The 20719-nt window shown below is 45.3% G+C and overlaps 1 protein-coding gene across 1 annotated transcript in view; it reads right to left on the bottom strand.

The window, feature by feature from the left end:
* Nucleotides 1-20719, bottom strand: part of hmcn1 (hemicentin 1) — a 183495-nt gene that overhangs the window by 119248 nt on the left and 43528 nt on the right. Inside the window, exons 7-11 of the mRNA XM_084163907.1 lie at nucleotides 6474-6594; nucleotides 5882-6160; nucleotides 5344-5488; nucleotides 4926-5047; nucleotides 1135-1404 (exon numbers count right to left, since the gene is read on the bottom strand). Of these exons, the coding sequence (XP_084020033.1) occupies nucleotides 1135-1404; nucleotides 4926-5047; nucleotides 5344-5488; nucleotides 5882-6160; nucleotides 6474-6594 (937 nt within the window). The remainder of the gene's footprint in view (nucleotides 1-1134; nucleotides 1405-4925; nucleotides 5048-5343; nucleotides 5489-5881; nucleotides 6161-6473; nucleotides 6595-20719) is intronic.

Below are 20719 nucleotides of genomic sequence, written 5' to 3'. Positions count from 1 at the left end.
TTCTCTCTCTCTCTGTTCTCTCTCTCTCTCTCTGTTCTCTCTCTCTCTCTCTGTTCTCTCTCTCTCTGTTCTCTCTCTCTCTCTCTGTTCTCTCTCTCTCTCTCTCTGTTCTCTCTCTCTCTGTTCTCTCTCTCTCCTCCCTCTCTCTCTGTCCTGGATGGCCTTTGGCTGAGCTCATCTGCTAATAGCTCCTTTTATCTGTCTCACGGGGTCTGTGTTTGGGAGCAGGGAGAGGGGTCTGTGTTTGGGAGCAGGGAGAGGGGTCTGTGTTTGGGGACAGAGAGCGGTCTGTGTTTGGGAGCAAAGAGAGTGGTCTGTGTTTGGGAGAGGGGAGAGGGGTCTGTGTTTTGGAGCGGGGTCTGTGTTTGGGAGAGGGGAGAGGGGTCTGTGGAGAGGGGTCTGTGGAGAGGAGTCTGTGTTTGGGAGTGGAGAGGGGTCTGTGGAGAGGGGTCTGTGTTTAGGAGCGGGGTCTGTGTTAGGAGTGGGGTCTGTGTTTGGGAGCGAGGAGGGGTCTGTGTTTAGGAGCGGGGTCTGTGTTAGGAGTGGGGTCTGTGTTTGGGAGCGGAGAGGGGTCTGTGGAGAGGGGTCTGTGTTTAGGAGTGGGGTCTGTGTTAGGAGTGGGGTCTGTGTTTGGGAGCGAGGAGGGGTCTGTGTTTAGGAGTGGGGTCTGTGTTAGGAGGGGGTCTGTGTTTGGGAGCGAGGAGGGGTCTGTGTTTAGGAGTGGGGTCTGTGTTGGGAGTGGGGTCTGTGTTTGGGAGCGAGGAGGGGTCTGTGTTTAGGAGTGGGGTCTGTGTTAGGAGTGGGGTCTGTGTTTGGGAGCGAGGAGGGGTCTGTGTTTAGGAGTGGGGTCTGTGTTAGGAGTGGAGTCTGTGTTTGGGAGCGAGGAGGGGTCTGTATTTGGGAGCAGCGAGGTTGTGTTGCCAAGAGCCCCATTCTCCAGCAGTGTAAATCTGAACACGTCACCCAGACATACTCCAGTCCAGCTAACACAGTGTGGCGAGGAGTGACACACACAAACAAACAAATGTACACATATGCAAACACAAACACACATAGACGGACCAACAACAAAAAAATTGCAGGCTTACACACACACACACACACACACACACACAGAGAAATACACACACACACCTTGCACGATGAGGTAGATGCGTTCGGTGGAAACTCCTCCCTCGTTGGTGGCGACACACTCGTACCAGCCGGCGTCGTCGGTGCCAACGGAGTGTATCTCCAGGGAGAGGTTGGCCAGGGGGCGCCGGCGGGGGTCCAGCCGGGCGTCCACACCCCCTCTGTGCCAGGTCAGGTTGAACTGGACCGTACTGGCCACATGGCAGGTCAGAACAGCACTGGAGCCTGGAGTCGCTGTCACATTACCGCCCACTGTGATTGCAGGAGGGGGCTCTGTGGAGGAAGGGAGAGAAAGAGAGAGAGAGAGGGAGAGCGAGAGAGAGACAGAGATACATAGAGGGGGGAGAGAGGGAAGGAGAGAGAGAGACAGAGACACATTCTCAGAAAAAGTTGAGCCGCACACAACCTTTACCCCTGTACTGCTTGGCTTCATAGGGCCCGTCGTCAATCATCTCTAAGAGGTTTGCCAAAAATATGCATGGAAAAACAGGGGGAAGGAGAGGAGGGGAAGAGGGGAGGAGGAAAGATGGGAAGGAGCTCTGACCTGGGTTCCAGGGGGCTAATATACATTTTGGGAGACTGAAGAACTGAAGATGACATACATACCGGGGTGAAATGGTCACCCTGTTTATAACATCACCAGAGCAGAGGGAAGAGTGAGAGTGAGAGTGAGAGTGAGAGTGAGAGAGAGAGAGAGAGAGAGACAGGGTGAGACAGGGTGAGACAGGGATGCAGCTTGAGCCCCACCCTCTTCAACATATATATCAACGAATTGGCGAGGGCACTAGAACAGTCTGCAGCACCCGGCCTCACCCTACTAGAATCTGAAGTAAAATGTCTACTGCTTGCTGATGATCTGGTGCTTCTGTCACCAACCAAGGAGGGCCTAAAGCAGCACCTAGATCTTCTGCGCAGATACGGTCAGACTTGGGCCCTGAAAGTAAATCTCAGTAAGACAAAAATAATGGTGTTCCAAAAAAGGTCCAGTTGCCAGGACCACAAATACAAATTCCATCTAGACACCGTTGCCCTAGAGTACACAAAAAATGATACGTACCTCGGTCTAAACATCAGCGCTACAGGTAACTTCCATAAAGCTGTGAACGATCTGAGAGACAAGGCAAGAAGGGCCTTCTACGCCATCAAAAGGAACATACAATTCGACATGCCAATTAAGGATCTGGCTAAGAATACTTGAATCAGTTATAGAACCCATTGCCCTTTATGGTCCTCTGTAGCTCAATTGGTAGAGCATGGTGCTTGTAACGCCGGGGTAGTGGGTTCGATCCCCGGGACCACCCATATGTAAAAAATGTATGCACAAATGACTGTAAGTCGCTTTGGATAAAAGCGTCTGCTAAATGGCATATTATTATATTATTATTATTATTATTATTATTATTATTATTATATGGTTGTGAGGTCTGGGGTCTGCTCACCAACCAAGAATTTACAAAATTGAGACTTCATGCTGAATTCTGCAAAAACATCCTCTGTGTACAATGTAAAACACCAAATAATGCATGCAGAGCAGAATTAGGCCAATACCTGCTAATTATCAAAATCCAGAAAAGAGCCGTTAAATTCTACAACCACCTAAAAGGAAGCGATTCCCAAACCTTCCATAACAAAGCCATGACCTACAGAGAGATGAACCTGGAGAAGAGTCCCCTAAGCAAGCTGGTCCTGGGGCTCTGTTCACAAACACAAACAGACCCCACAGAGCCCCAGGACAACAACACAATTAGACCCAAAAAAATCATGAGAAATCAAAAAGATAATTACTTGACACATTGGAAAGAATTAACAAACAAAACAGAGCAAACTAGAATGCTATTTGGCCCTAAACAGAGAGTACACAGTGGCAGAATACCTGACCACTGTGACTAACCCAAACTTAAGGAAAGATTTGACTATGTACAGACTCAGTGAGCATAGCCTTGCTATTGAGAAAGGCCGCCGTAGGCAGACCAGGCTCTCAAGAGAAGACATGCTATGTGCACACTGCCCACAAAATGAGGTAGAAACTGAGCTGCACTTCCTATGACCATTTAGAGACACATATTTCCCTCAGATTACAGAGATCCACAAAGAAATCGAAAACAAACTAATTTTGATAAACTCCCTTATCTACTGGGTGAAAAACCACAGTGTGCCATCACAGCAGTAAGATTTGTGACCTGTTGCCACAACAAAAGGGCAACCAGTGAAGAACAAACACCATTGTAAATACAACCCATATTTATATTGTTTACTGTTAATATTTATTGTTTATTTCACCATCTACTTCACTTGCTTTGGCAATGTTAACATACGTTTCCCATGCCAATAAAGCCCTTAAATTGAATTGAATTTGAGAGAGAGAGAGACAGAGAAAGAGAGAGACAGAGACAGAGACAGAGAGAGAGAGAGAGAGAAAGGAAGTGACAGACAGAAACAGGAAAGAGAAAGGTCCCCAGGCAGTGGTTCCAGTGAGCTTAGTTCTGATGTAATACATAGTACATGTAAAATGGTTTGGAACATGTTCCATAATGCTATGCTACATTACCTTACATATCATGCATAACCATGGCCCATGGCCAGAGGCCTATGAGGCATAGACAGAGGTCAGACTGAGAGCAAGGTTCTCCCCCATTCATAGTCTGAGTTCCAAATTGCACCCTATTCCCTTTAGAGGGCACTAGTTTTGAGCCTGAGCCCTAATGAAAGCCAAACCCATGTCCCCTGGGGCTTGGTTTGTACCTGTACGTCATCACCATGTTCTCTAAGGCTCTGTCCCATTGAGCATGAAGTAAAACTGTTTCTCTTACTGCTACATTTCACTTCAGGAATCCATCCCCACTGCTGTGTGTGTGTGTGTGTGTGTGTGTGTGTGTGTGTGTGTGTGTGTGTGTGTGTGTGTGTATGTGTGTGTGTGTGTGTGTGTGCCTCTGTGTGTGTGTGTGTGTGTGTGTGTGTGTGTGTGTGTGCCTCTGTGTGTGTGTGTGTGTGTGTGTGTGTGTGTGTGTGTGTGTGTGTGCCTCCGTGTGTGCCTCTGTGTGTGTGTTTGTGTGTGTGTGTGTGTGTGTGTGTGTGTGTGTGTGTGTGTGTGTGTGTGTGTGTGCCTCCGTGTGTGCCTCCGTGTGTGTGTTCGAATGAAGGTATGTATAGGGTAATCATACAACCCCCAGCTGCGCAAAATACTTATTGTGGGATCCATTATACACCATTACTAATGTTTACACATGTAATGTATTGTAGTGTATAGACTTACTTCTTTAGATGTAAGTTTGGCCACGCCAAGGCTAATTGGTTAATACTCAAGTTTCCTATCCCCCTAGGGACCTGAGAGTAAGATGGAGTCAGATATATCGTTCTGAGCAGGGGCGCAACTTTGGTTTTAGAAGTGGGGGGGACATTTATTTATTTTATTTTATTTTATCCAGTCGGATAAACACTCCAAACAGCCTAACCGACCGCTCGGCAGCGTCCATATGGTCCTAAAGCACACCATTGCCTCGTTTTGTATCACATTCCAATGATAAAACTGGGGGGGGGACAAAAATGCAATTTCAGAATTTGAGGGGGAGCCCAGTGAAAGTTGCGCCCCTGGTTCTGTGAGTATGATGGAGTCAGATATGTAGTTCTGTGAGTATGATGGAGTCAGATATGTAGTTCTGAGAGTAAGGTGGAGTCAGATATGTAGTTTTTGGTTCCCAGACCTTTCTGCTTGACTCAGAGCGTACACTGATTAGGCCTGTGTTGCCATAGAGATGACAGAGCGGTATGGGTCAGGGATCAGGGGATTGTCCTACCTGAGACGTCCAGGAAGGTTCTGGCGCGTCCTGTCCCAGCGCTGCTGATGGCGATGCACTCATAGAAGCCCTCATCCTTCAGAGTCACCTGGGCCAGCTCCCATGACGCATAGGCTGACTCCCTGACAGAGGAACAGAGACACAAAACATTCACATACTCTACTGTGCCATGATGTGATATAAGATATAGAACAGGAATATATTAGAGATTGGATGATGTGATTAAAACTAGGAGCCCCCTATCTAGCTAATAATATGATGCTTAGTGAATGCCTTCAGACTGTATTGGAAACCCATTCATTTCACATGCTTCCATTTAACCTTCCCCTCCCTCTCCCTCTCCCCTCCTCCCTCCCTCCCTCCCTCTCCCCTCCCTCCCCTCCCCTCCCCCTCCCTCCCAAATAGGGTCTTATATTACCTGAAGAGCTGATCGACGCCCAGGCTTTTCCCCTCCCTGGTGAAACGCAATGTGAAGGGGATGAGGCTGTCCACCTGGCAGGAGATGGTCCCTCTCTGCAGGTAGTACCCCGGGGTGGTGGGGTGCATCACAACCTTAGGCGCATCTGGCAGGGGGTAGAGGGGCGGGACAGGGTAGGGCAAGAACGGACAGACATTGTTATTGTTAACATCCAGAACATGTACTAACATTGGGAACCCTAGTCTAAAACTATCCAGTGGGAAATATACTTTTGAATGCATCTTAAACCTCTGGTTTATTGGATAATTGATCAATCGCTATCAAACTTTGCATTCATGGACCTCTTCATTTGTATCAATTTGTATTCATATTTGTATTAAATATTTTCTACCCTTTGCTAAAAAGAATCACTAAGAAAACACTGAAATCACTGGGGGGAGAAGTCACTGGTTGCATCCCAAATTCCTTATATAGTGTACTACTTTTGACCAGAGCCCTTTGCCACTGACAAAAATCACTGTTAGTCCAGGTAACTGACCAGGAACAATACTGGAGAAGGACACACTGGAGACCCTCTGGAACAGGAAGCCATCCTTGTCATAACCTGTGACCCGCAGGAAGAAGGCCTCTTTGGGCGGGACAAACTCTGTGATGTTCCAGATGGTTCCTGTCAGGGGACTTCCCTTCCCAGTGTTGGGATAGTACCGCACTGGGAGGGTCTTAATCACACCGCCTGTGATTGACACAAGCTCCAGCCTATCAGCTCGCGCCGGATGGGACAGCCCTGTGGTGTTCAGCAGGATGTAAGTGGCGATACCTGGAGGGAGGGAGGGAGGGAGGGAGGGAGGGAGGGAGGGAGGGAGGGAGGGAGGGAGGGATGGGGAGGTTAGGAGAAGACAATAAGATGATGATGAGAATAGGGTCCACTATCAAATTCATAAATCTCCAAACAATATGAAAAACCAAATACCAAATACCCTTGAAACTTAAGCATGAAATTAAGCTTAAGGTAAAGCACACAAAAGATAGCTATTATCCCAAAGGGTAACATCCCACCATTTCCAGTCAAACTAAAGGAGCAGGTGTGTGATGGAAAGGTACAACGAGGAGGGTCAAGTGACCTTACTGACCTTGAACTGGCCGGCTGGAGGTCATCTTGAAGTCCAGAGTGGGCTTCCTGGAAAATCCAGCCCGGAAGTCGATGGTGCTGACTCCTGAGATCCGGACTGAGTGTCTGCCCTCGCTAGACGTCTGGAGGGATGGGGAAATAGGTCAAAGGTCAAAGGTTAGAATCACCTTAGGTCAGATTAGATTATATTAGAGCGGTGATATTCAAAGTCGGGGTCGTGGAGGAACTGCAATGGGGTTGCCAAAATATGCACTACCGTTCAAAAGTTTGGGGTCACTTAGAAATGTCCTTGTTTTCGAAAGAAAAGCTATTTTTTTGTCCATTAAAATAACATCAAATTGATCAGAAATACAGTGTAGACATTGTTAATGTTGTAAATGGCTATTGTAGCTGGAAACTGCCGATTTTTTATGGAATATCTACATAGGCGTACAGAGGCCCATTATCAGCAACCATCAGCCCTGTGTTTCAATGGCACATTGTGTTTGCTAATCCAAGTTTATCATTTTAAAAGGCTAATTGATCATTAGAAAACCCTATTGCAATTATGTTAGCACAGCTGAAAACTGTTGTGCTGATTAAAGAAGCAATAAAACTGGCCTTATTGAGACTAGTTGAGTATCTGGAGCATCAGCAATTGTGGGTTCGATTACAGGCTCAAAATGGCCAGAAACAAATAACTTTCTTCTGAAACTCGTCAGTCTATTCTTGTTCTGAGAAATGAAGGCTATTCCATGCGAGAAATTGCCAAGAAACTGAAGATCTCGTACAACGCTGTGTACTACTCCCTTCACAGAACAGCACAAACTGGCTCTAACCAGAATAGAAAGAGGAGGGGGAAGGCCCCGATGCACAACTGAGCAAGAGGACAAATACATTAGTGTCTAGTTTGAGAAACAGACGCCTCACAGGTCCTCAACTGGCAGCTTCATTAAATAGTACCCGCAAAACACCAGTCTCAACGTCAACAGTGAAGAGGCGACTCCGGGATGCTGACCTTCTAGGCAGAGTTGCAAAGAAAAAGCCATATCTCAGACTGGCCAATAAAAAGAAAAGATTAAGATGGGCAGTCTGAGATATGGCTTTTTCTTTGCAACTCTGCCTAGAAGGTCAGCATCCCGGAGTCGCCTCTTCACTGTTGACGTTGAGACTGGTGTCTAAACCTATACAGTGGTTTGTCTCATACAAGACACGTTTAGAATCCATCACAATACAGCTGATAAAGAATATAACAGAAAGTTTACATGACAGCAGCTCTGTAGCTGCTATTTTCAGCATTGGTTGGGAATTGAGGCCAGCACTGGTTAGGAGCAGGGTTTCATGATGATGTGCAGTCACTAAACATGGTCTGCTTAAGCCATCACCACAGTTATTTCAATATTTTATGACCGTTTCTAAAGTTAGAACATAACAATGTGATGAGTTTAGGATGGCTGTGCCAGTATGACTGATCCAAGATGGCTGTGACAGTATGGTTGATCCAAGATAGCTGTGACAGTATGGTTGATCCAAGATAGCTGTGACAGTATGGTTGATCCAAGATGGCTGTGACAGTATGGTTGATCCAAGATAGCTGTGACAGTATGGTTGATCCAAGATGGCTGTGACAGTATGGTTGATCCAAGATAGCTGTGACAGTATGGTTGATCCAAGATAGCTGTGCCAGTATGGTTGATCCAAGATGGCTGTGCCAGGATGATTATGATCATGTCTCCAATTCAAGAGAAGCCAAAGCTTTTACATCAAATGGAACACCATTTTCCAACAAGACTGTGTACTTTGGGCGACATCTGAGGATCAAAATAATAATACTTTATATTTTCAGCCAATTTGTGTAAAGCAGAGTTCCCCAAGTTGATCTTGGAGCGAACTATGACTATGGAGGGAACTATGTCAGCCATTTCCACTTGTATAAACAAGACATTTACAGAGACTGAAATGAGAGGAAGAGTAGCAGTCTGTCAAGCCCTGATGTTGAAAATTGCCTATGGTGATTTATAGCAACATCTACAATTCCCCAACAACATGATCTTTCAGTCTGTCTGTCAGTCAGTCAGAGGTGCTTTAATTTGACAAACATGAGTACTATAATCAGGGAGAAGATGAGCTGTCTTTATTTGCTCTTCATTATACTGCAACTCTTTGAAGCAGGCCTCAAATAAACACTCAGTCATTACATTGAAATAAAGGTTGGTGAAACTGGGAAAATCCTGCCCTTTACACGCAAAAGAGTTTAATGTAGTCTAGTCAGTATCAGTAAAAATGACAGCTCTTATAGAAAGAGATATACTGATATACTGTCTAACCATAAAGAAAACGACTCGACTACTCTTGCAAGAAGATGATGAATATCAATACATCTTCCTCAGACTCCAACCAACCAAAGGCTATTGAGAGCATGTACAAGTCTGGCAAATGTCTTCACTATTCAGAGGCCATTCAAAGGAGTGCGTGGGTGGCAATATCCACCTCAATGGGGAATGTCACAAAGCAAATGCCTTAAAGCACAATCCCCATAGTGACTGTTAAAGCGCCATAATATTGTCTGTAGAGCGACACACTGGGCAGAGCCACAGCAGGTCTTTAGTGGACAGACAATAGGGTCATAACTGGGAGAATGACTCTTAGGCCTGTTACAACGGAGACACTTGAGCCTATAGCATGAAGAGCCTGTAATCAGCCCACCCATTCCCCCATCACACACAGCCCCTACCCCATCACACACAGCCCCTACCCCTACCCCCAGCAGGACAGACTGCCCCTACCCCAGCAGGACAGACTGCCCCTACCCCAGCAGGACAGACTGCCCCTACCCCAGCAGGACAGACTGCCCCTACACCAGCAGGACAAACTGCCCCTACACCAGCAGGACAGATTGCCCCTACCCCAGCAGGACAGATTGCCCCTACCCCAGCAGGACAGATTGCCCCTACCCCAGCAGGACAGACTGCCCCTACCCCCAGCAGGACAGACTGCCCCTACCCCCAGCAGGACAGATTGCCCCTACCCCCAGCAGGACAGATTGCCCCTACCCCAGCAGGACAGACTGCCCCTACCCCAGCAGGACAGATTGCCCCTACCCCAGCAGGACAGATTGCCCCTACCCCAGCAGGACAGACTGCCCCTACCCCCAGCAGGACAGACTGCCCATACCCCCAGCAGGACAGATTGCCCCTACCCCCAGCAGGACAGATTGCCCCTACCCCAGCAGGACAGACTGCCCCTACCCCAGCAGGACAGATTGCCCCTACCCCAGCAGGACAGATTGCCCCTACCCCAGCAGGACAGATTGCCCCTACCCCAGCAGGACAGATTGCCCCTACCCCAGCAGGACAGATTGCCCCTGGAATGGACACACCCTTAGGAGGGGAAGCCATGGCAGTGCCAGGCTAAGTCCTACATCAAATCAAATCAAATTCGATTGGTCACATAGACATATTTAGCAGCTGTTTTTTTTGTTGTTTTGTTTTTTTGGGGGGGTAGATCAGCTTAATATTGCAGATAGACTGTAACTTCCATCAATGTAATTGTCTGCATCACTTCCAATCCCCCATGTTTTTTATATATATACTCCCCTTTATTATTTTCAACCCCGCCATCCTTTCTCTACTTGGGGTAAATTAGTGAACAACAATGCTTAGGCCTCTACTTCCAGCTTATACTTACTATCTACATTTTATGGACACAGTCAATTTTACAATAATTATATTTTGTTTGTTTTTTCTCCTGAACTTCTTCTACTCTCAACCTCTCCGATCATTTTCATGATGTCCATCCGGTTTGCTTCTATATGCCATATCTTTCTAACTGTGCTCTTTCCCAAAAGCTCCCAACATACAACCCATATACTTATTATGGACACAGTATGCTTACATTATTATTAGTTATCTTGTTATTAGTTGTTATTAGTCCCATCCTTCAACTCCATTCAACACCACCCATCTATCTCTTAACACCATCCATATAGGATTTCTATTTGCCATATATGTTTCAACTGTACAGTGATGTTTTACAAAAGTTCTGAACCTTTCTATTCTCATTGTTTCTACAGATTGTGAATTAAAAATAAACATTTTTGCTAAAAGTATTATTATATTATTGATCGATTGACTATGTCTTTTCAGATCACCCAGTAATGCTATCTGCAAGGTTAGCTCCAGGTAAATATTGCAATCCTTTAGCCATTCCTGGGCCTGTGTCCAAAAACAAGCTACAAATGATATCATTTACGAAGATTATACCTTTTTTAAACATTTTGTCAAAAAAATAACGTTTTTTTGTCAATTAGTAAATTTGAATTTAACCACAATATTTGTTGCATTATTTGTTCTGTCGTTTCTGGAGGATTAAATTGAAATTGCAACCAACTTTCTATGGCTTGTTTTAGAAATAGTGATATTTGGGAGATTATTTCCTTTTCAAATAACTAAAAATGAGTGGTTGTAATCTGAATAAAGGGAAAAAGGCCATTCTTGAACATTGGGTGAGACAATCTTACTAATTTGCTTGAGAACCAGTTCGGATTTAAGTATAACTTTTGTATGACTGAAGGTCTAATGCTTTAATAACTTCTGTCCTCCGAATTCATATTCATTATATAAATAGGCCCGTTTAATTTTGTCTGGCTTATCGTTCCAAATAAAATATAATATTTTTTTCTCATATAATTTTTAAAAAAACTGTTCGCTAGGCGTAGGCAAGACCATAAGCAAATAGGTAAACTGGGATAATACTAAAGAGTTAATCAGGGTGATTTTTCCACAAATGTACAGGTATTTACCTTTCCATGGTTGCAAGATCTTATCTATTTTTGCTAACTTTCTATTAAAATGTATTGAAGTGAGATCATTTATTTCCTTTGGGATACAGTGGGGGAAAAAAGTATTTAGTCAGCCACCAATTGTGCAAGTTCTCCCACTTAAAAAGATGAGAGAGGCCTGTAATTTTCATCATAGGTACACGTCAACTATGACAGACAAATTGAGATTTTTTTTCTCCAGAAAGTCACATTGTAGGATTTTTAATGAATTTATTAGCAAATTATGGTGGAAAATAAGTATTTGGTCACCTACAAACAAGCAAGATTTCTGGCTCTCACAGACCTGTAACTTCTTCTTTAAGAGGCTCCTCTGTCCTCCACTCGTTACCTGTATTAATGGCACCTGTTTGAAGTTGTTTTCAGTATAAAGACACCTGTCCACAACCTCAAACAGTCACATTCCAAACTCCACTATGGCCAAGACCAAAGAGCTGTCAAAGGACACCAGAAACAAAATTGTAGACCTGCACCAGGCTGGGAAGACTGAATCTGCAATACGTAAGCAGCTTGGTTTGAAGAAATCAACTGTGGGAGCAATTATTAGGAAATGGAAGACATGAAAGATCACTGATAATCTCCCTCGATCTGAGGCTCCACGCAAGATCTCACCCCGTGGGGTCAAAATGATCACAAGAACGGTGAGCAAAAATCCCAGAACCACACGGGGGGACCTAGTGAATGACCTGCAGAGAGCTGGGACCAAAGTAACAAAGCCTACCATCAGTAACACACTCCGCCGCCAGGGACTCAAATCCTGCAGTGCGAGACGTGTCCCCCTGCTTAAGCCAGTACATGTCCAGGCCCGTCTGAAGTTTGCTAGAGTGCATTTGGATGATCCAGAAGAGGATTGGGAGAATGTCATATGGTCAGATGAAACCAAAATAGAACTTTTTGGTAAAAACTCAACTCGTCGTGTTTGGAGGACAAAGAATGCTGAGTTGCATCCAAAGAACACCATACCTACTGTGAAGCATGGGGGTGGAAACATCATGCTTTGGGGCTGTTTTTCTGCAAAGGGACCAGGACGACTGATCCGTGTAAAGGAAAGAATGAATGGGGCCATGTATCGTGAGATTTTGCGTGAAAACCTCCTTCCATCAGTAAGGGCATTGAAGATTAAACGTGGCTGGGTCTTTCAGCATGACAATGATCCCAAACACACCGCCCGGGCAACGAAGGAGTGGCTTCGTAAGAAGCATTTCAAGGTCCTGGAGTGGCCTAGCCAGTCTCCAGATCTCAACCCCATAGAAAATCTTTGGAGGGAGTTGAAAGTCCGTGTTGCCCAGCGACAGCCCCAAAACATCACTGCTCTAGAGGAGATCTGCATGGAGGAATGGGCCAAAATACCAGCAACAGTGTGTGAAAACCTTGTGAAGACTTACAGAAAACATTTGACCTGTGTCATTGCCAACAAAGGGTATATAACAAAGTATTGAGAAACTTTTGTTATTGACCAAATACTTATTTTCCACCATAATTTGCAAATAAATTCATGAAAAATCCTACAATGTGATTTTCTGGATTTTTTTTTCTCATTTTGTCTGTCATAGTTGACGTGTACCTATGATGAAAATTACAGGCCTCTCTCATCTTTTTAAGTGGGAGAACTTGCACAATTGGTGGCTGACTAAATACTTTTTTTCCCACACTGTATGTATTCCGAGTATATCCACATTACCATCAGACCATTTTATTGGTAAACTACATGGTAATGTAAAAATTGTATTTTTTAGTGATCCAATACGTAATATAGTACATTTGTCATAATTTGGTTGTAATCCAGAGAGGTTAGAAAATGTATCTAGATCCTCTATGAGGCTGTGGAGGGATTCTAGTTGTGGATTTAAAAGAAAACATGAATCATCAGCGTACAATGTATTATTGGATCTGATTTTAATAGCTAACATCTCGATGGCCACAATAAATAGATATGCCGATAGTGGACAACCTTGTTTCACTCCTCTTGACAGTTTAAAACTTTCTGAGAAATAGCCATTATTTACTATTTTACACCTAGGGTTACTATACATGATTTTGACCCATTTATAAGAGATTCTCCAAAATTGAAATGCTCCAGGCATTTATATATAAACCTCAGTCGTACTTTATCAAAAGCCTTTTCGAAGTCTGCTATGAATAGCAGGCCCGGTTTCCCAGATTTTCCATAGTGTTCTATTGTTTCCAATACTTGCCTTATATTATCTCCAATGTATCTTCCATGTAAAACATCTGTCTGATTAGAATGAATAATATCTGACAATACCTTTTTAATTCTATGCACTATACATTTTGTTAGATTTTTTGCATCACAACACTGAAGTGTAAGGGGCCTCCAATTTTTTAAATGGACTGGATCTTTATATTTTCCACTTGTATCCTGTTTCAGTAATAATGAGATCAGACCTTCTTCTTGAGTGTCAGATAATCTACCATTTACATAGGAGTGGTTAAAACATGCTAATAACGGTCCTCTTAGTATATCAAAAACGGTTTGGTATACCTCGACTGGTATGCCATCCAACCCTGGAGTTTTCCCGGACTTAAAGTCTTTAATTGCATCCAGAAGTTCCTCCTCTGTAATTTCACCTTCACATGAGTCTTTCTGTATGGCTGTTAATTTTACATTATCAATAGAAAAAAAATCTCTACAATTAGCTTCAGTTAGAGGAGATGGAGGCGACTGAAAAGAAAACATATGCTTAAAGTACTTTGTTTCCTCCTTCAAAATATCATTTGGTGAATCATGGGTGACTCCGTCAATTGTAACCAGTTTCATTAAATAATTTTGGGCAGATGTTATTGCGGGTGTTCTACTCTCTTTATAGTGCACTACTTTAGACCAGAGCCCTAATAGGGTTCCATTTGGGATGCAGTGAGACCATGACAGTGCCGTACTCAACTTATATATCCCCAGGTGTCCTTATTAAGGGCTGCCACTAGGACTGCCTGAATTAAGGTGAATACTGTCAATACTATCCTGTTAGCAACCAGTGTCAGGGTGGGTCCACCAGAGAGAAAGACAAAGGACTCAGGTTTATTATGTGTTTTTTAAGTGCCTTCCACTGGCTTTGATTGGAGGCTGATCTTCACACCTTCAGTTGGTCAGCAGCACCAGACCCAGACTCTCAGAAGAACATCTTGAAACACTGATCCGGCATCAAACTGAAAAACATTCTTCATTCTCTTTTTTCCTCCTCTTTCTCTTCTTTGGCAAGAGAACTCCCGTCCTAGAGTCTCTTAAAGATACAGTCCTGCTGCTGTCCCCCCTTCTTTTACTAATCAATGCGTTCTCTGAGCTCCGGGAGGACTGTTGCTGCTGCCGTCTCCAGAGCAGAACACAGAGCGAGAGATAGAACGGGACAGGCAGGCTGCCACTGCAGCTATCCCTCTGGGTTGTTCGCATACTTTTCAAATTACAACCTTCCTAAACTATTATCATGGGCCATAAAACACCACGCAGTATGAAGCCAAGACGTGCTCATTGCTAAGGTCAGGAGATAGCTAAGGAGACCAACCTGGAAAGCACACACAGACACACACACTCTCCTGGAACAAACATCTAAGTGAGTGCCTGGATATCCAAGGAGGAACAAGGTTGTGATGCAGGGGGGACAGGTTGTGATGGGGGGGGGGGGGGGGGGGGACAGGTTGTGATGCAGGGGGACAGGTTGTGATGGGGGGGGGGGGGGGCAGGTTGTGATGGGGGGGGCAGGTTGTGATGCTGGGGGACAGGTTGTGATGCTGGGGGACAGGTTGTGATGCTGGGGGACAGGTTGTGATAGGGGGGGGGGGGACAGGTTGTGATAGGGGGGGGCCAGGTTGTGATAGGGGGGGGGGGACAGGTTGTGATGGGGGGGGACAGGTTGTGATAGGGGGGGGGGGGGGACAGGTTGTGATAGGGGGGGGGGGGACAGGTTGTGATGGAGGGGGGACAGGTTGTGATGGAGGGGGGACAGGTTGTGATAGGAGGGGGGACAGGTTGTGATAGGAGGGGGGACAGGTTGTGATAGGAGGGGGGACAGGTTGTGATAGGAGGGGGACAGGTTGTGATGGAGCGGAACAGGTTGTGATGGAGCGGGACAGGTTGTGATGGAGCGGGACAGGTTGTGATGGGAGGGGGACAGGTTGTGATGGAGGGGGACAGGTTGTGATAGAGGGGGACAGGTTGTGATAGGGGGGGACAGGTTGTGATGGAGGGGGACAGGTTGTGATGGGGGGGGGGGGGGGTGATATGAACCCACCCTCTGTTCACCACACACACCAGCACCCAATTAAAGACAGATTAAAAAGGATCAAACTCTTTCACACACAATCTATGCCCACGGCCTTCCACTAAGGTGTCATGGTCCATTACCATGACTGAACCACACAGCATGGCACAAGCATAGAAATCCCCACAAAACTATTCATCTAAACCCCTTGGATGGCCTGGGAAACACAGAAACACAGATATAGATTAGGGGACTATTTTTCTCAGTTTTTTTTGTATGTGGGCAGTGGGGAAAAGGTCCACATTCTTTCATTCTATCGACCAGGGCTGGAACTAGCTACTAAAGTTAGTGTCCAGTGTTTCCAGATTTCTATGAAATATGATTACAATAATGAATTACAATATGAATCAAATAGTTTTCCATACACTTAGGTTGGAGTCCTTAAAACTCGTTCTTCAACCACTATAGTTTTGGCAAGTTGGTTAGGACATCTACTTTGTGCATGACACAAGTCATTTTTCCAACAATTGTTTGCAGACAGATTATTTCACTGTATCACAATTCCAGTGGGTCAGAAGTTTACATACACTAAGTTGACTGTGCCTTTAAACAGCTTGGAAAATTCCAGAAAATGATGTCATGGCTTTGAAAGCTTCTGATAAGCTAATTGACATCATTTGAGTCAATTGGAAGTGTACCTGTGGATGTATTTCAAGGCCTACCTTCAAACTCAGTGCCTCTTTGCTTGACATCATGGGAAAATCTAAAGAAATCAGCCAAGACCTCAGAAAAAAAATTGTAGACCTCCACAAGTCTGGTTCATCCTTGGGAGCAATTTCCAAACGCCTGAAGGTACCACGTTCATCTGTACAAACAATAGTACGCAAGTATAAACACCATGGGACCACGAAGCCGTCATACCGCTCAGGAAGGAGACACGTTCTGTTTCCAAGAGATGAACGTACTTTGGTGCGAAAAGTGTAAATCAATCCCAGAACAACAGCAAGGGACCTTGTGAAGATACTGGAGGAAACAGGTACAAAAGTATCTATGTGCACAGTAAAACGAATCCTATATCGGCATAACCTGAAAGGCCGCTCAGCAAGGAAGAAGCCACTGCTCTAAAACCGCCATAAAAAAGCCAGACTACGGTTTGCAACTGCACATGGGGACAAAGATCATACTTTTAGGAGAAATGTCCTCTGGTCTGATGAAACAAAAATAGAACTGTTTGGCCATATTGACCACCATTATGTTTGGAGGAAAAAGGGGGTCGCTTGCAAGCCGAAGAACACCATCCCAACCGTGAAGCACAGGGGTGGCAGCATCATGCTGTGGGGGTGCTTTGCTGCAGGAGGGACTGGTGCACTTCACAAAATAAATGGCATCATGAGGAAGGAAAATTATGTGGATATATTGAAGCAACATCTCAAGACATCAGTCAGGAAGTTAAAGCTTGGTCGCAAATGGGTCTTCCAATTGGACCACGACCCCAAGCATACTTCCAAAGTTGTGGCAAAATGGCTTAAGGACAACAAAGTCAAGGTATTGGAGTGGCCATCACAAAGCCCTGACCTCAATCCTATAGAAGATGTGTGGGCATAACTGAAAAAGCGTGTGCGAGCAAGGAGGCCTACAAACCTGACTCAGTTAAACCAGCTCTGTCAGGAGGAATGGGCCAACATTTAACCAACTTATTGTGGGAAGCTTGTGGATGGCTACCCAAAACGTTTGACCCAAGTTAAACAATTTAAAGGCAATGCTACCAAATACTAATTGAGTGTATGTAAACTTCTGACCCACTGGGAATGTGATGAAAGAAATAAAAGCTTAAATAAATAATTCTCTCTACTATTATTCTGACATTTCACATTCTTAAAATAAAGTGGTGATCCTAACTGACCTAACACAGGGAATTTTTACAAGGATTAAATGTCAGGAATTGTGAAAAACTGAGTTTAAATGTATTTGGCTAAGGTGTATGTTTACTTCAGACTTCAACTGTATGTTAAAAAGCTGCTTTTCTGTGTTGGAATGGTCTGGGCGTACCCCAACAACAGAATGGTGTGGGCGTACCCCAACAACAGAATGGTGTGGGCGTACCCCAACAACAGAATGGTCTGGGCGTACCCCAACAACAGAATGGTGTGGGCGTACCCCAACAACAGAATGGTCTGGGCGTACCCCAACAACAGAATGGTCTGGGCGTACCCCAACAACAGAATGGTCTGGGCGTACCCCAACAACAGAATGGTGTGGGCGTACCCCAACAACAGAATGGTCTGGGCGTACCCCAACAACAGAATGGTCTGGGCGTACCCCAACAACAGAATGGTGTGGGCGTACCCCAACAACAGAATGGTCTGGGCGTACCCCAACAACAGAATGGTCTGGGCGTACCCCAACAACAGAATGGTGTGGGCGTACCCCAACAACAGAATGGTCATACCTCAACAACAGAATGGTCTGGGCGTACCCCAACAGAATGGTCTGGGCGTACCCCAACAACAGAATGGTCGTACCCCAACAACAGAATGGTCTGGGCGTACCCCAACAGAATGGTCTGGGCGTACCCCAACAACAGAATGGTCTGGGCGTACCCCAACAACAGAATGGTCTCGGCGTACCCCAACAACAGAATGGTCTGGGCGTACCCCAACAACAGAATGGTCTGGGCGTACCCCAACAACAGAATGGTCTGGGCGTACCCCAACAACAGAATGGTCTGGGCGTACCCCAACAACAGAATGGTCTGGGCGTACCCCAACAACAGAATGGTCTGGGCGTACCCCAACAACAGAATGGTCTGGGCGTACCCCAACAGAATGGTCTGGGCGTACCCCAACAACAGAATGGTCTGGGCGTACCCCAACAACAGAATGGTCTGGGCGTACCCCAACAACAGAATGGTGTGGGCGTACCCCAACAACAGAATGGTCTGGGCGTACCCCAACAACAGAATGGTCTGGGCGTACCCCAACAACAGAATGGTCTGGGCGTACCCCAACAACAGAATGGTGTGGGCGTATACCGTCTTTAAAACAAATATTAGAACGATTATAAACGTCACTCTGGGAATGTCTGAACGGTTAAAGCACGGTCAGGGATCAAGCCTTATGGGGTTGTGTTTAGACTGTGGAGGAAGAAGACAAAACATACCAGAACTTTTCACCTTAGAGCAGCCATATTAAACCCAACCTAAAGCTCAGTTTAAAATAGACTTATTTTAAAATAGACTTACCACAGTCAGAACAGTTACAACGTGTTGTAAAACAGCCTTTTTCACCGTCAAAACATGGCGAAACACAGTCGTCGCACAGACAAATCGCAAAACAAAAGCATAGCCGTAACATCGAGTACAACCAACAGTTGCAGTTACAGCCCTAGGTAGCAGAGGCAAAACACAGCGATTTCACTGCTCTGTCTGTCAGAGTTCAGTCAGACAGCTCAGAGCTTAGCATGAGATTAACCTCTGGAAGTGTAGACACAGCTGGTCAGAGCAGGGAACAGATACTTCTAGAGATACATCAACCTCTAGTGAGTGAGTCAACCACAATATAGTCAAACTAGTCCACTGGTTCAACCTCTAGTCAACCACAATACAGTCAGTCTAGTCCACTGGTTCAACCTCTAGTCAACCACAATACAGTCAGACTAGTCCACTGGTTCAACCTCTAGTCAACCACAATACAGTCAGTCTAGTCCACTGGTTCAACCTCTAGTCAACCACAATACAGTCAGTCTAGTCCACTGGTTCAACCTCTAGTCAACCACAATACAGTCAGACTAGTCCACTGGTTCAACCTCTAGTCAACCACAATACAGTCAGTCTAGTCCACTGGTTCAACCTCTAGTCAACCACAATACAGTCAGTCTAGTCCACTGGTTCAACCTCTAGTCAACCACAATACAGTCAGACTAGTCCACTGGTTCAACCTCTAGTCAACCACAATACAGTCAGTCTAGTCCACTGGTTCAACCTCTAGTCAACCACAATACAGTCAGACTAGTCCACTGGTTCAACCTCTAGTCAACCACAATACAGTCAGACTAGTCCACTGGTTCAACCTCTAGTCAACCACAATACAGTCAGTCTAGTCCACTGGTTCAACCTCTAGTCAACCACAATACAGTCAGTCTAGTCCACTGGTTCAACCTCTAGTCAACCACAATACAGTCAGTCTAGTCCACTGGTTCAACCTCTAGTCAAACACAATACAGTCAGTCTAGTCCACTGGTTCAACCTCTAGTCAACCACAATACAGTCAGACTAGTCCACTGGTTCAACCTCTAGTCAACCACAATACAGTCAGTCTAGTCCACTGGTTCAACCTCTAGTCAACCACAATACAGTCAGTCTAGTCCACTGGTTCAACCTCTAGTCAACCACAGTCAGACTAGTCCACTGGTTCAACCTCTAGTCAACCACAATACAGTCAGACTAGTCCACTGGTTCAACCTCTAGTCAACCACAATACAGTCAGTCTAGTCCACTGGTCCAACTTCTAGTCAACCACAGTCAGACTAGTCCACTGGTTCAACCTCTAGTCAACCACAATACAGTCAGTCTAGTCCACTGGTTCAACCTCTAGTCAACCACAATACAGTCAGTCTAGTCCACTGGTTCAACCTCTAGTCAACCACAATACAGTCAGTCTAGTCCACTGGTTCAACCTCTAGTCAACCACAGTCAGTCTAGTCCACTGGTTCAACCTCTAGTCAACCACAATACAGTCAGTCTAGTCCACTGGTTCAACCTCTAGTCAACCACAATACAGTCAGTCTAGTCCACTGGTTCAACCTCTAGTCAACCACAATACAGTCAGACTAGTCCACTGGTTCAACCTCTAGTCAACCACAATACAGTCAGACTAGTCCACTGGTTCAACCTCTAGTCAACCACAATACAGTCAGTCTAGTCCACTGGTTCAACCTCTAGTCAACCACAGTCAGACTAGTCCACTGGTTCCTCTATGTCAACCACTACCAGTCTTTCTACTAGATTATTTCCATGGCACAAACCAAAGGCCCCCAGAGCAACATTCTGGCCCTGACATTCAGTCAGCAGTCAACGGAAACCGTCAAGAGACCATATATTTTAGGCGGGGAGCAAGAGAGCTAGGCCTGTTATTCTCATCTGGCATGAAAACCCTCTCCTTCCAAAGGAACGCACACATACAAATCAGGTTTAAAGACTTACCCTGTGAACACTAGTAC

Source organism: Coregonus lavaretus (genome assembly GCF_964263955.1).
Source record: "Coregonus lavaretus genome assembly, chromosome: 6".
NCBI classification, from domain to species: Eukaryota; Metazoa; Chordata; class Actinopteri; order Salmoniformes; family Salmonidae; genus Coregonus; species Coregonus lavaretus.
The sequence above is the reverse complement of the archived record's forward strand: the minus strand, read 5'-3'. Positions and strand labels throughout refer to the sequence as shown.